Genomic DNA, 11,925 nt, shown 5'->3' with positions numbered 1-11,925 from the left:
AGAATTATATATTTAACTCCCATCAGTGCTTACAATATACTAATTACAAGTCTTGTTATATAGTCATTATATTTTCCTAAGAATTTGCCAATCCAAAAATATGTTAAAAAGTATTCTCTTATGTCAAAGTATCTACTTTCCTTCATTTACACTGTTTAATGTTTTTTTTCTAATTTATGTGACCCTTCTTGACATGGTTAACTTGTGCTCCCATCACCAACCCCTTCTCTTGATCCCATCTCCTCCCATCTTCTTGACCTTGCTTCATCAGTTATCCTCTCTTCCATACATCTTCAATCTTTCCTTCTCCTTTCTGTCAGCTTACTTAGTTACTCCCTATTTAAAAAAAAAATCCTTCCTTTGACCTGGCTAGTTCCTCAAGTTATTATACTGTTATCTGCCAAAATCCTAAACCAGTCAATGCTCACTGCCACACATACTTACTCCTAAATTCCTGACAAGATGGCTTCTATTCCCACTGTTCTACTGGAATCACTCACTCTAATGTTGTTTAATTTAATGATCTGTTAACTGTTTTTATCCTATTTGACCTTTCTGCTACAGGACACTACTCTCCATCTCCATCTTCTTAATATCTTCTCCACCCTTTGTCTTTTGTGATACAGAATTTTTGGCGCAAATCTCTCTCATACTTTTCTCATAATTTCTATTTTTTTCCTAACCCATATAAACATGGGGGACCTCTAAGGTGGTCCTTCTTCTTCCTCTCTATATACATAAACCTTTAGTGATCCCATCAATTCCCAGAACTTCATTCACTACCCACTTGAAAATGACCTCCCCAAATCTCTATCTCTACCCCCCTAAACTTTTCTTAAAACTATAGTACTATATTTCTAGCTGCCTATTAGATACTGCAACCTACATGATGCCCCACTGGCAACTCAAACTCAATATTTGTAAAACTTAATTCATCATTCCCTTCTTCCCCAAACTTTGGCCCTCCCCTTAACTTCTCAATTAATGTTAATAATAGTATGACCATTATCTGTCAGACTTACATTTGTAGAGCTATCTGATCCTTTTCACAGGTTGCCTGTCTTTTTACACTCCTATTACCTTGTGGATTGATGTAATAAACTTCTATTGTTTTTTCTGCCTCCACTGTATCCCCTCTACAATTCACCCTTCATAGTCGTCTTCCTAAGTCACTGCTTAGACCACAGAACTCCACTCTACAACTTCCTTAGCTCCCCAGTGCATACTGAAAAAACCCATTCCTGGCATTCAGAGCTCTCCCTCCAGAATCTTGTTTCAACCTGATTATATACTACTTTCCTTCATGTATTTTATATTCCAGGTAAACTGGACCACTATCTGTTCCTGTCTTACTCTTTCCTCACTCTGTTCAGGTATTCCTGGATTCCTGGAATGAATTCCCTAGATCTTTAGCTACATTGCTGAAATTTCTTCCTTCAGGGCCTAACTTAATTGTTAATTCTTTTATGAAGTCTTCCTCTGCAGTTGAAAATGATCTCTCTTTTTCCTCATATTTTTCATTACACATTATTTCAACCTCTCAAGTGAGAGCAGTGACTAGAATGCTGGCCTTGGAGGCAGCAAGACCCGAGTGTGAATCCAGCTTCAGATATTTACTATTATCCTTGTGACCCTGAAAATCACTTAAACTCTTTAGCCAGTTTCCTTATTTTTGTAAAATGGGCAAAATAATAGCCTCACAGGGGTTGTTGAAGGCTCAACTGATATAATATAGATAAAAGTGCTTTGTGAGCTCTAAAGTATATGTTAGTCACTATTGTCACACCCTCCCTTTTATCATAATTATTTTTTAATATATCATCCTTCCCCTCAAATTGTATTGAAGTAAGCTTCTTGACAGCAGGATCTTTGTCATACCCACCCCTTTAGTATCCCTTTCATGTAGCCTATCACTTTCTGCATAGTTCATATCATTTTGGCATCTATATATGATAATTCTTGTATTTTAAACATGTTAGCTTTTCAAAGGCTGTTCTGTTTGTTTTCAAAGACTAATAAAACACAGTGGTGGACAGCATTCAATTCCTGTCTCAGACACATTTTATCCCTGTAACCCTGGACAAGTCATTGAAGCTGTCTTCCTCAGTTTCCTCATCAGTAAAATGGGGATAATAACACCTTACCTCCCAGGGTTGTTGTGAGGATCAAATGATATAATACTTGTAAAGTGCTCTGAAAATCTTAGTGTATTATATAAATGCCAGCTATTATCAGTGAGGTATGGATGATTTTTGGATTAAATATGGTTCAGAAAGTTCCAAAATACCTTGTAATGAACAGAACATAGTAGTATAGCTAAACAAGGAGGCCCACACATTACTTTAACATGTAAAGGTCTGTGCCTCCTTCAATCCTACCTACATGCTTTTATTTGCATGATACCATTGAACAAGGTATGATCATGTATGATTTGTAAGAATGGATCTTGGTAATTTCTGAGTGCTTGCTTATTGGTAATAACACATTTTATGTTAAATTGTAAAAATTCTTTCTAGAGTCATTTATAAAACTTTTGAAGATACCAGATTAAAACTGCAAAAATGAGAGTTATATTTTAGTTTACTACATTTTCCCTGGGCAACCAAAATAAAATAATGAAAAAGTTTTGGAATAAATACAACAATGTATTAAAAAATATAGCTTAGGAACAAGACTTGACCAAAGGACATTGTTGGGAACATTATAGTTAACAGACTTAAGAGCAAAACTATCAAGTTCTAACTTATTCTCATTTTTTTTGAGTATATCTATGTGTTCATAATTCCCCATTTCCCTCAAGTTTGACTATTACAGTTGTGGTTGCTAGTCTCTACTTCCTTTACCACTGTCCTCCAAACAAAACCTAAAAATTATATAGGCTTTAAAAAAAGTTTCAATATTATATTTTTGTTTCATTTAGCCCCTTACTCCCAACTTAAAAAAATTATTTTAATCAATTTTTTATGAGAGAAATTTATTCCTTGGGAAAGCTCCTGGGCAAGGTTACTAAGTCAGTGATTGACAAAAGTCAAAGGAAAAACCAAATGTCCAGGAACTTGGTCAATACATATTGGTAGTGAGGCTTCCATAGTCACAGAATACACAAATATTTCGCTTTGCAAAAATAGAGAATCAAAATGACCACTATTTTGCTACCTCGAAGTTACTTACTGATCTGGGTTGTCCTGAGAATCTTCGATTATAGTCATTAATATCTTGATGCAATTCTGAGACATCCTGAGTCTGATTATCTTCACCAAATACTGGTAAGAGTAAGGTAACCTGTATAAAACAAAAAAAGTCATTTTTATTACTCCTAGAACTCCTCAGGGATATAAATGGTAAACTGCTGAATTTTTCAATAACATTATTAGTGTTCATCTGTGCATGATGCCTTTATTCATCAGAATAAGAAATGCTTAGTTTGAATCTGGTTTATTTCTTTTACTGAAAAGCAAAAAAAAAAAGCTGTGTATAATAAAATGCAGTGCTCATTTATTTATTATAACTATTTAATTTATTATAATTGTTATTATTATATATTATATATAGTGACAATTATAAATTAATTTATACTTATTTAAATACCTACAACATGAACACTGAGTATTCCCACTCTCTAGTTCTAATGTTTTTTGTTACCATGAGGAACTAATATAACAACTATTTTGGGGGGATAGTGGATGATATAAGAAAACATAAGATACAAAATGGCACAAAAACATGATTATTTTGAAAGTAATATCCACATTATCTGGGATTTTGATTTCCATTAAGACCTGCAAGGCACTAGTACTTAAGTTAAGACTTAGATCAGTCCTTATTTGTGGCACAAAGGTGCCTATAACTATTGTAATTTAAACATATTAACATAAGGCCATTAACTCTAGATCATTCACACTGGGACTGAGGGAGGACTGCTAAAGACTATCTACCCCAAGGAGTATTCTAGTTTCAAACAATTTGTGATGCTTCCAGGACAGCGTACAAAAAACTAAGAGTTGAAATCTCCAGGCAAGCCACGTAAGAGAAGAGGGAGTCTTTTGCAGGCCTTTCAAGGTGAACTGTTGACTATCTTATGTCAACTAACAAGTGGGCCAAAAGGCGGCACAACATCCTACTGTCATTTTCCACCATGTCTGAAAGTCAGTTAAAGCAGGAGATAGATAATAAAGGAGAAAAGAAATGAAGGAAAAAGGAATCAGTAAGAGAAAGGAGGCAAACAGGATAAAGATAGAAGCAGAAATTTTATTTTAAATGAAAAATAAATCAAGTGCCATTTTGATGAGTATTTGTTAGGAAATTACTGACTAGAGGAAACAAGTTTCCAGTCAACTGTACAGCATTTTGTTTTTCTGTTCCATAATGACCTTCAAAGCATTGACAAAATAGGGCACTTAATTGGCATCAAGAGATGCTACAAATTAAATGTATAGTTCAGTCTACCACCTTGATAGAAAATGGCAGCCAATGCTGCCATATGGGGCTCTTAATTGAATTTAAAACAATTCAATAAAATTTGTCCTTGTTGGAAATCAGTTGATAACACTGAGTGATGTCTATAGTTTACCTTTAGTTTTTAACACTTAAGAGATAAAAGCTTCAGCCAATAATATATAAGTTGTTTTAACGTAATTTTATATAATTTTGAAGAGGAGCCTCTGTTTCAACTTAGCTTCTTGTTATTTCATGTCTTTCTTAGGAACTGAATGATTTTAATAAAATTTTACTACTATCTGGTGTGTATGGGGTATTCCAGGAGGAATAGCACCTTTTGGTGTGAGGGCTTGCCAAGCCCTTTGCAGGACTGCTCATGCACATTTGGTGTCCAACTCTCACCTGTGGCTCCAAGAAGTTGTAGCATATGCAGTAGCCATACCACACTGTCTTGGTAGATGGGCTAAACCAGGCTGGGAGTAACTGACAGGCCTCAAACCTGTCAGTGAATTAGGGGGATGTCTACCCCAAACATATGAAGACTTTCCCCAGCAGAATGGGTAGATGAGAACAATTTGTTCCAACAGCCATGAAGGTGGCTTAAGCAGGTGCTGTGGGTTGCTAAGAGCCTGGTCAGACATCAGAGATGCCAAGGTCATCCACTGCATCCCAGGTCATCACCAGTCATCTTGACTTTTGTCCTGCCACTGGACTTCAATGACTCAGGAAGAGATAAGAGAGTGAGGCTGATGAGACTCTCTGCAACTTTGCCTCACTGATCCAATTCACTCACAAGTCAAGACATCACCTGTGATGTCAATGGTCATTTTCAAAAACAAAGGACAAACAACAACTATATTAAGTCTATAGTCTGTGAAAAAATAGCTCAGCGAGTACAAGATGAGTGAAACGTGGCTAGACAACAGTTCATATGAAAAGTACCTGGTCTCTAGACTTCAAGCTCAGTAAGACACGGCAACCAAAACCACTAACATGGACTTAAACTATACAGAAATAGAAACATACAGGGTCTGCAATAGTGGAAGTGAAACATAGCTCATCTCTGCCAGGGACAGAATACATCTGCAGTTCTCAGTTCCAGAAACCAGAATTTAAGAAATACACTGACTGACAAGGTAGAAAATAGACAGAGGAAGGCAACTAGGATAATAAAGGCCTTTTAGACCAAGACATCTAAGGAGGAACTGAAGGAAATGAGGATTTTTTTACCTTGAAGAAGACTTATGGGGAACATGAAGGATATTTTCCACAATATTCAAAAGGTAATCATGGAAGAGAGAGATTAAATTTTTTTGCTGGGTTCCAAAGGGTAGAATGTTAGGATTAATGTATATAAGCTACAGAAGATTTAGGCTTAATACAAGGAAAAACTTTCTTGCAGTTAGATCTGTTTGAAAATTGAAGTGCTGCCTTTGGAAGCAATGAGCTCCCCCATCTGGATTTCAAGCAAGGCCCAGATGGCTACTTATTAAGCGATATGGTATGAGATTTTTTTCCCATCTCAATAGTATTTTTTTTTCCAATTACACGTAAATATAGTTTTCAACATTTATTTTTGTAAAATTCTGAGTTCCAAAATTTTCTTCTTCCCTTCTCTTCCTCCTCCCCAAGACAGCAAGAATCTGATACAGGTTGTACATGTAAAATCATGTTAAACATACTTCCACATTAGTCATGTTGTGAAAGAAGAATCAGAATTAAAGGGAAAAGCCACAAGAAAGAAAAAACAAAAAAAGGTGAAAATAGTATGCTCTGATCTGCATTCAGACAAATCGGCATTTTCCATCACAGGTCTTTTGGAATTGTCTTGGATCACTGTGTTGCTAAGAAGAGCTAAGTCTAACATGTTTGATCACTGCACCATGTTGCTGTTACTGGGTAAAATATTTTTCTAGTTCAGGTCACTTTGCTCAGCATCAGTTCATGTAAGTCTTTCTAGGTTTTTCTGAAAGTGTCCTGCTTGTCATTTCTTACAACACAATAGTATTCCATTACATTCATATAGTCTATTAATAGCTGAACACAACTTGTTCAGCTATTCCCCAATCGATGGGTAGCCTCTCAATTTCTAATTCTTCACCACTACAAAAAGAGCTGCTATTAATACTATTGTATATACAGGTCCTTTTCTCTTTTTTATGGTCTCTTTGGGATACAGACCTACTAGTGCTATTGTTGCATCAAAGGGTATACACAATTTTATAGTCCTTTGGCCATAGTACCAAATTGCTCTCCAGACTGTGTGGATCAGTTCATAGCTCCACCAACAATGAACTGGTGTTTCAATTTTCTCACATCTCCAGCATTTATAATTTTACTTTTCTGTCATATTAGCCAATCTGATAGGTATGAGGTGGTACCTCAGAGTTGTTTTAATTTGCACTTCTCTAATCAATAGTGATTTAGAGCATTTTTTCATATGACTATAGATAGCTTTAATTCATCTGAAAACTTCCTTTTCACATCCTTTAACCATTTATCAACTGGGAAATGACTTATATTCTTATAAATTTGACTTAGTTCTCTATGTATTTTAGAAATGGGTCCTTTATCAGAAACACTGGCTGTAATTGTTTTCCAGCTTTCTTCTTTCTTATCTTAGTTGCATTGTTTTTGTTTGTGTAAAACCTTTTTAATTTAATGTAATCAAAATTATTCATTTTGCATTTCATAATGTTTTCTATCTCTTGTTTGGTTGTTAATTCTTCCCTTATCCATAGATCTGACAGGTAAATTATTCCTTGCTCTCCTAATTTGTTTATGGTTTCACCCTTTATGTCTAAAATCATGTACCCATTTTGACCTTATCTTGGTGTGAGATGTTGGTCTATGCCTAGTTTCTGTCTTACTGTTTTCCAGTTTTCCCAGCAGTTTTTGTCAAACAGTGCGTTCTTTCCCAGAAGCTGGAGTCTTTGGGTTTATCAAATAGTAGATTGCTATAGTTATTTATTATTGTGTCATATGTACCCAACTTATTCTACTAATCCACTACTCTATGAGAGATTCTTGCTCCAATAGAGAAAGCAGAGATTTCTCCATCAGAACACATCTTCATTGAATCTTCACTATCTACCTCTTGCAATGTTTCCAGTAGGGTACCAAACCTCACTCCAAGTCTGATGTCATTCAAATAGGCATGTCTCCCTCAAGGGAATACTTGGCTTGGAAATGAAAAGATAAATATTAATATTACCTCTAGTTTCTACTGTATTAATTCTACACTGTAATTGATTTTATACTCTATTGATTTTTATAACTGAATATGCATCTGCCTAAAGCCATCTTTCTGTACCCTGGAGTTAAGCTCAGAAATTCTGCTTTCCCTCTGAGTTGGTTTAAAGGTGTAATTATTATTTATTATTACTATTTCTATTCATTCATCCTTTCCCTGGGAGGGAAGAACTTATTTACAAAACAGGTCTGAATAAAAACATGAAAATGAAGAAGAATCCTTAGAGTTGTGAGGGATCTGGACCCCAAATGCAGGGTCGAAGTTAAGTAAAAAGATGAGCCAGGTGTCTTCAAGGTTAAAACTTGGATTCTTTGTATATCTTACTCCTGCCACAGCTATCATGGGGCTGAGCCTTCTGTTTCTTTTGCTTCTGTTTGGCAGCATATTCAACTACCATGTCACTGAAGTCCTCTTTCTCCACCTGGGCCTACAGTTCCCACATGGACTTCTCATATTTCTGAGTCATAGCCATGGGATCCAGCTCCAACTCCTCTAGGACCCAAGCACCTTCCATCCCTTGAAGTTCAGGGGCTGAGACCTTTTGGCTCATCACTGTAGCCATGTCATAAATATAGGTAGAACTCATCATGGCCTGTCCCACAGTGGCTGTTCTCTTCTCAGGTAGCACATAGTAAATAGGTGAGGTGTTTCGCTACCATCCATAAGCCTCTTCAGTCTTCTTTTTTCTTAGTTCAGTCAGTTCAAGTGTCTCCATCCCAGCTGGGACTGATGAAAAGGCCACAGGGGCTATGAGACCCCTGTCTACAGGGGTAATGAAGCCTGTTTCATCACATTTAATCTTCATCACTCTCTCCTCCTTCTACTGCTCCTACTCTGAGCATGGTAACCAAAGGAACAGTTTTCAGGAATGGGAGAATTCAGTCCAGAGATCTTCAGATTGGGTTAGGAAGGGGGCAGTTCATATCACTACATAAGGAATCAGCCCACAGGGGAGGAACTTTGTGGGCATTTGGTCCACCTGGCATCCCCAATGAAATCCTCAACTCTTCAGACAAATCTCCTGGCCACTTCTCCTTCAGGTGAATCTCAAACTCTCCCTTCATAGTAAAAGTCCTCATGAATCATCAGCTTTGGAATCATCTGCCACTTGAAGAAGGCATCATGTAGTTTCTGATAGTCACTGTCAATCTTCCCCATCTTGAGTTGAATCTCTCACAATTTTGACTTCAAGGTCTTCTCTTCTTCCTTCTTCTGAAGAGCATCTCCTAAATTCCTGTTCATCTGATAAAGTTCAGCAGTTCAAAAAGTACCTTCTCAATCCCCTGCTTGACCTGCAGGCATCTGTGCTTAAAGCACCAGTGGTGTGGCACTGGCATTGAGTACCTCATGGCCTTCAGGTACACCAAAAGCTTGGGGTCCTTGGCTATCACATCATTTATCTCTACCACATCTGGCTGGGCCACCAGCTGTTTCGGTTTAGCCACAGTAAAACAATTCATCCTCTGAAATTTCTTCTTAGAGCATTTGGAAGCCTCAGGTTTCTTCTATTGCCCGTCATCATTGCTGTCTCTGTCACTGTCTTTGTGCTCTTCCTCAAAGTCTTTCTTTTTTGGGAGCTATAGTTTTCTGGCTTGTCTGATGTCTAATTAATTGTCTAATGTGGCTGAACATGCTGCCAAAAGTTATGCTAGCTTTTAAAATACTATATCATATCCTTGGCTCATTAACATGAATACTTTGTTTTTGGGGTTTTTTTTTTTTGTCTTTTTGGAGGGGGGAAGGCAGGGCAATTGAGGTTAAGTGACTTGCCCAAGGTCACACAGCTAGTAAGTGTGTCAAGTGTCTGAGGCCGGATTTGAACTCAGGTCCTCCTGACTCCAAGGCCAGAGCTCTATTCACTGCACCACCTAGCTGCCCCCCATTAACATGAATACTTTACAATTTATAAAGCATTTTCATTACATTATCTCATTAGATAAGTAAAAACTGTTAACCTTTGGTCTCATGGAACTCAAATGCTAGAACTCATCTCTTACTTTCAGTTCTGGTGGCCTCCAGCACACTTTATGTGCTTTCCCTTTGTGTTAATTTGCTTTGCATCCCATTCTTAAATATTTCATCACCACTCTGTCAGATTTCTAAGAGATCATTAATGAGATCAAATAAGGTAACATATATAAAGTTTAAGTTTTAAGTGTATAGTTGTAAGCCATAAAGCACTATATAAATGTCAGGTGCTACTACTACTACTACTACTACTGCAAGCTGTAGAAACTTAGCACATATTAAATACCTCTCAAGATATAACTTGGTGGCTATTCTGATTATACATCAGAAGTGCACTCTTTCAAGGCCTAACATGACGTTTCCCCACAATACCGTAAATACAGACCTCAAAATGCCTTAGAGAATCCAACCAATAAACTGCACTGGATCAAACTGTCATATACAATAACTACTGTGTTTCCCCGATAATAAGACCTATCCCGAAAATAAGCCCTCCCCTTACTGTGTAAGATTCCTCTAAAATAAGCCCTCCCCCGAAAATAAGCCCTATTGAGATTGCTACTGTAGTGAAGGTGATCCCCTCTGCTACACGCTACATTACGGTACCCTCTGTATGTGCCGTCTCCCCCCCCGCCCCGTGAAATGCACGCTACTCAGAGCTGCAGCAGTGAGCGCGTCATCCTGTTCTTTATTGAATTCATTATTGAATAAAGGTACATTTTTTTGTTCACATTTACCTGTTTATTAAAATTGCTGTCAATGTTCATTAAAATAAGCCCTCCCCTGAAAATAAGCCCTCTGGTGTTTTTCTGTCAAAAAAATTAATAAGACAGTGTCTTATTATCGGGGAAACACGGTAGATATAACATGGGTGATTCATAGTAAGAACAAAATAGATGTCACCATCCCAAATACTCATATTTTCTAAGCTACATGAAAACTCAAGGTATGGAGACATAGCTTAGAAGACCAAAATCATGTGAGAACAGAACAAGGTACAAGGCTTCTCTTTGTGTGCTGTTGGAGTTGTGCTCCTTATTTCTCAGTGAGCCTACAAAAGATGAGTTCATATGCTAAACTTTTGTTCAGTTACAAAGAACAGTCATTTTAAATCCTTTTGTGATTAGTCAATTTTAATGGGAATGCAAATTTGGAAGATCTTCCCTGCCCCTAGGCTAAAGTGCACCTGAAGCCTAGGGTGGGAGGCTTGTTTTTCAGTAAATACTTCTTGATTGGCCAGTGAGTCAATAAGGTTGTTACATTTTCTGAGCCAGGAGAAGGCTATATAAGCCCTGATGTGTAGCTTTGTTTTGGGGGCTCACTTTGAGAAGTGTTCTGTGATTTGATCTGTATTCTGAAAAGCCGTTGTCCAGAGGCCCCACCCACCCACCCACCCCCGCTTTGAAAAACCCAGATGTTGACTGGGTATGGATGTAATGGTTGGACAGTTTGGAAAGCTGTCTGCTTGATCTGTTAATGTCTTGATAATTCTGTCTGTATATTTTGAAGTTTGGGGTGCTGACCTTTTTCCCCTGAACAAGGTAAACGATGTATGTCTGACTGATTATGATTAAAGTAAGCTTGTTAACCCATTTTGAGTTGCTTTCCTTTAACAAAGAAGATCCAAGAACCTGTGTGAGCAGCCACCCTAGGGACGCCAGGGTGCTTGCTGCTACATCAATAAAACATCTAAACCACATCAAAAAGATGAGAAGAATGAGGTGATAATCATAATGCAATCACCCCCCCCCCTACTCTAGGTCCTTTTAAGCCTGTCTTTTCTCCACAATAAGGTTTTTTTATCCATGCAGACATTTCAACCATGGTAGTCTCCCCAAGTTCCATGTATTTATTGAGCAGTCACTTTCCTCACTCATATTTCCTTTACAATGTCAATGCCAATTTAAAACAATGGGCACATGCAAATTTTAGTTTATTTTGGATAGTGTAATATGGTTATAAAAAAACATTTTTGTTTATCTGTTGCTTTGAGCTATTCAGACCCTCTGTTTCCTACTCACATTATAAAAGTAAACTAAGAAAAAGATAATCTTTTCACGTCAGGTAGTCTGTAATAAGTGTACATGTAAGGAAATTTGCTTAAGCCTGATTAGAAATTTCTCTTTTGATAATGCAACAATGACTTCTAATTTCTTTGCTTATCAGATCCAGAACTTGTATTTCTCCAAGGATAATTCAGTTTTATTTGTTTTGGTTTTTTTTTATTAAAGCAATTGGGGTTAAGTAACTTGCTCAAGGTTACACGG

General features: G+C 37.2%; 1 protein-coding gene and 1 pseudogene across 6 annotated transcripts in view; both read right to left on the bottom strand.

Annotated features, from left to right (window-relative positions):
* RNF170 (ring finger protein 170) overlaps nucleotides 1–11,925 on the bottom strand; it is a 57,376-nt gene that overhangs the window by 4,012 nt on the left and 41,439 nt on the right. For all 6 annotated transcript variants that reach the window (XM_069075799.1, XM_069075802.1, XM_069075796.1 and 3 more), the window contains exon 6: nucleotides 3,172–3,282. In XM_069075799.1, coding sequence (XP_068931900.1) covers nucleotides 3,172–3,282 — 111 coding nt within the window. The remainder of the gene's footprint in view (nucleotides 1–3,171; nucleotides 3,283–11,925) is intronic.
* Nucleotides 7,015–11,482, bottom strand: LOC138152158 (splicing factor 3B subunit 2 pseudogene; annotated as a pseudogene).

Source organism: Petaurus breviceps, unplaced genomic scaffold, assembly GCF_028583685.1.
Source record: "Petaurus breviceps papuanus isolate PSGF00001 unplaced genomic scaffold, PetGlider_PUasm1.0 90919, whole genome shotgun sequence".
Classification (NCBI taxonomy): domain Eukaryota; kingdom Metazoa; phylum Chordata; class Mammalia; order Diprotodontia; family Petauridae; genus Petaurus; species Petaurus breviceps.
The sequence above is the reverse complement of the archived record's forward strand: the minus strand, read 5'-3'. Positions and strand labels throughout refer to the sequence as shown.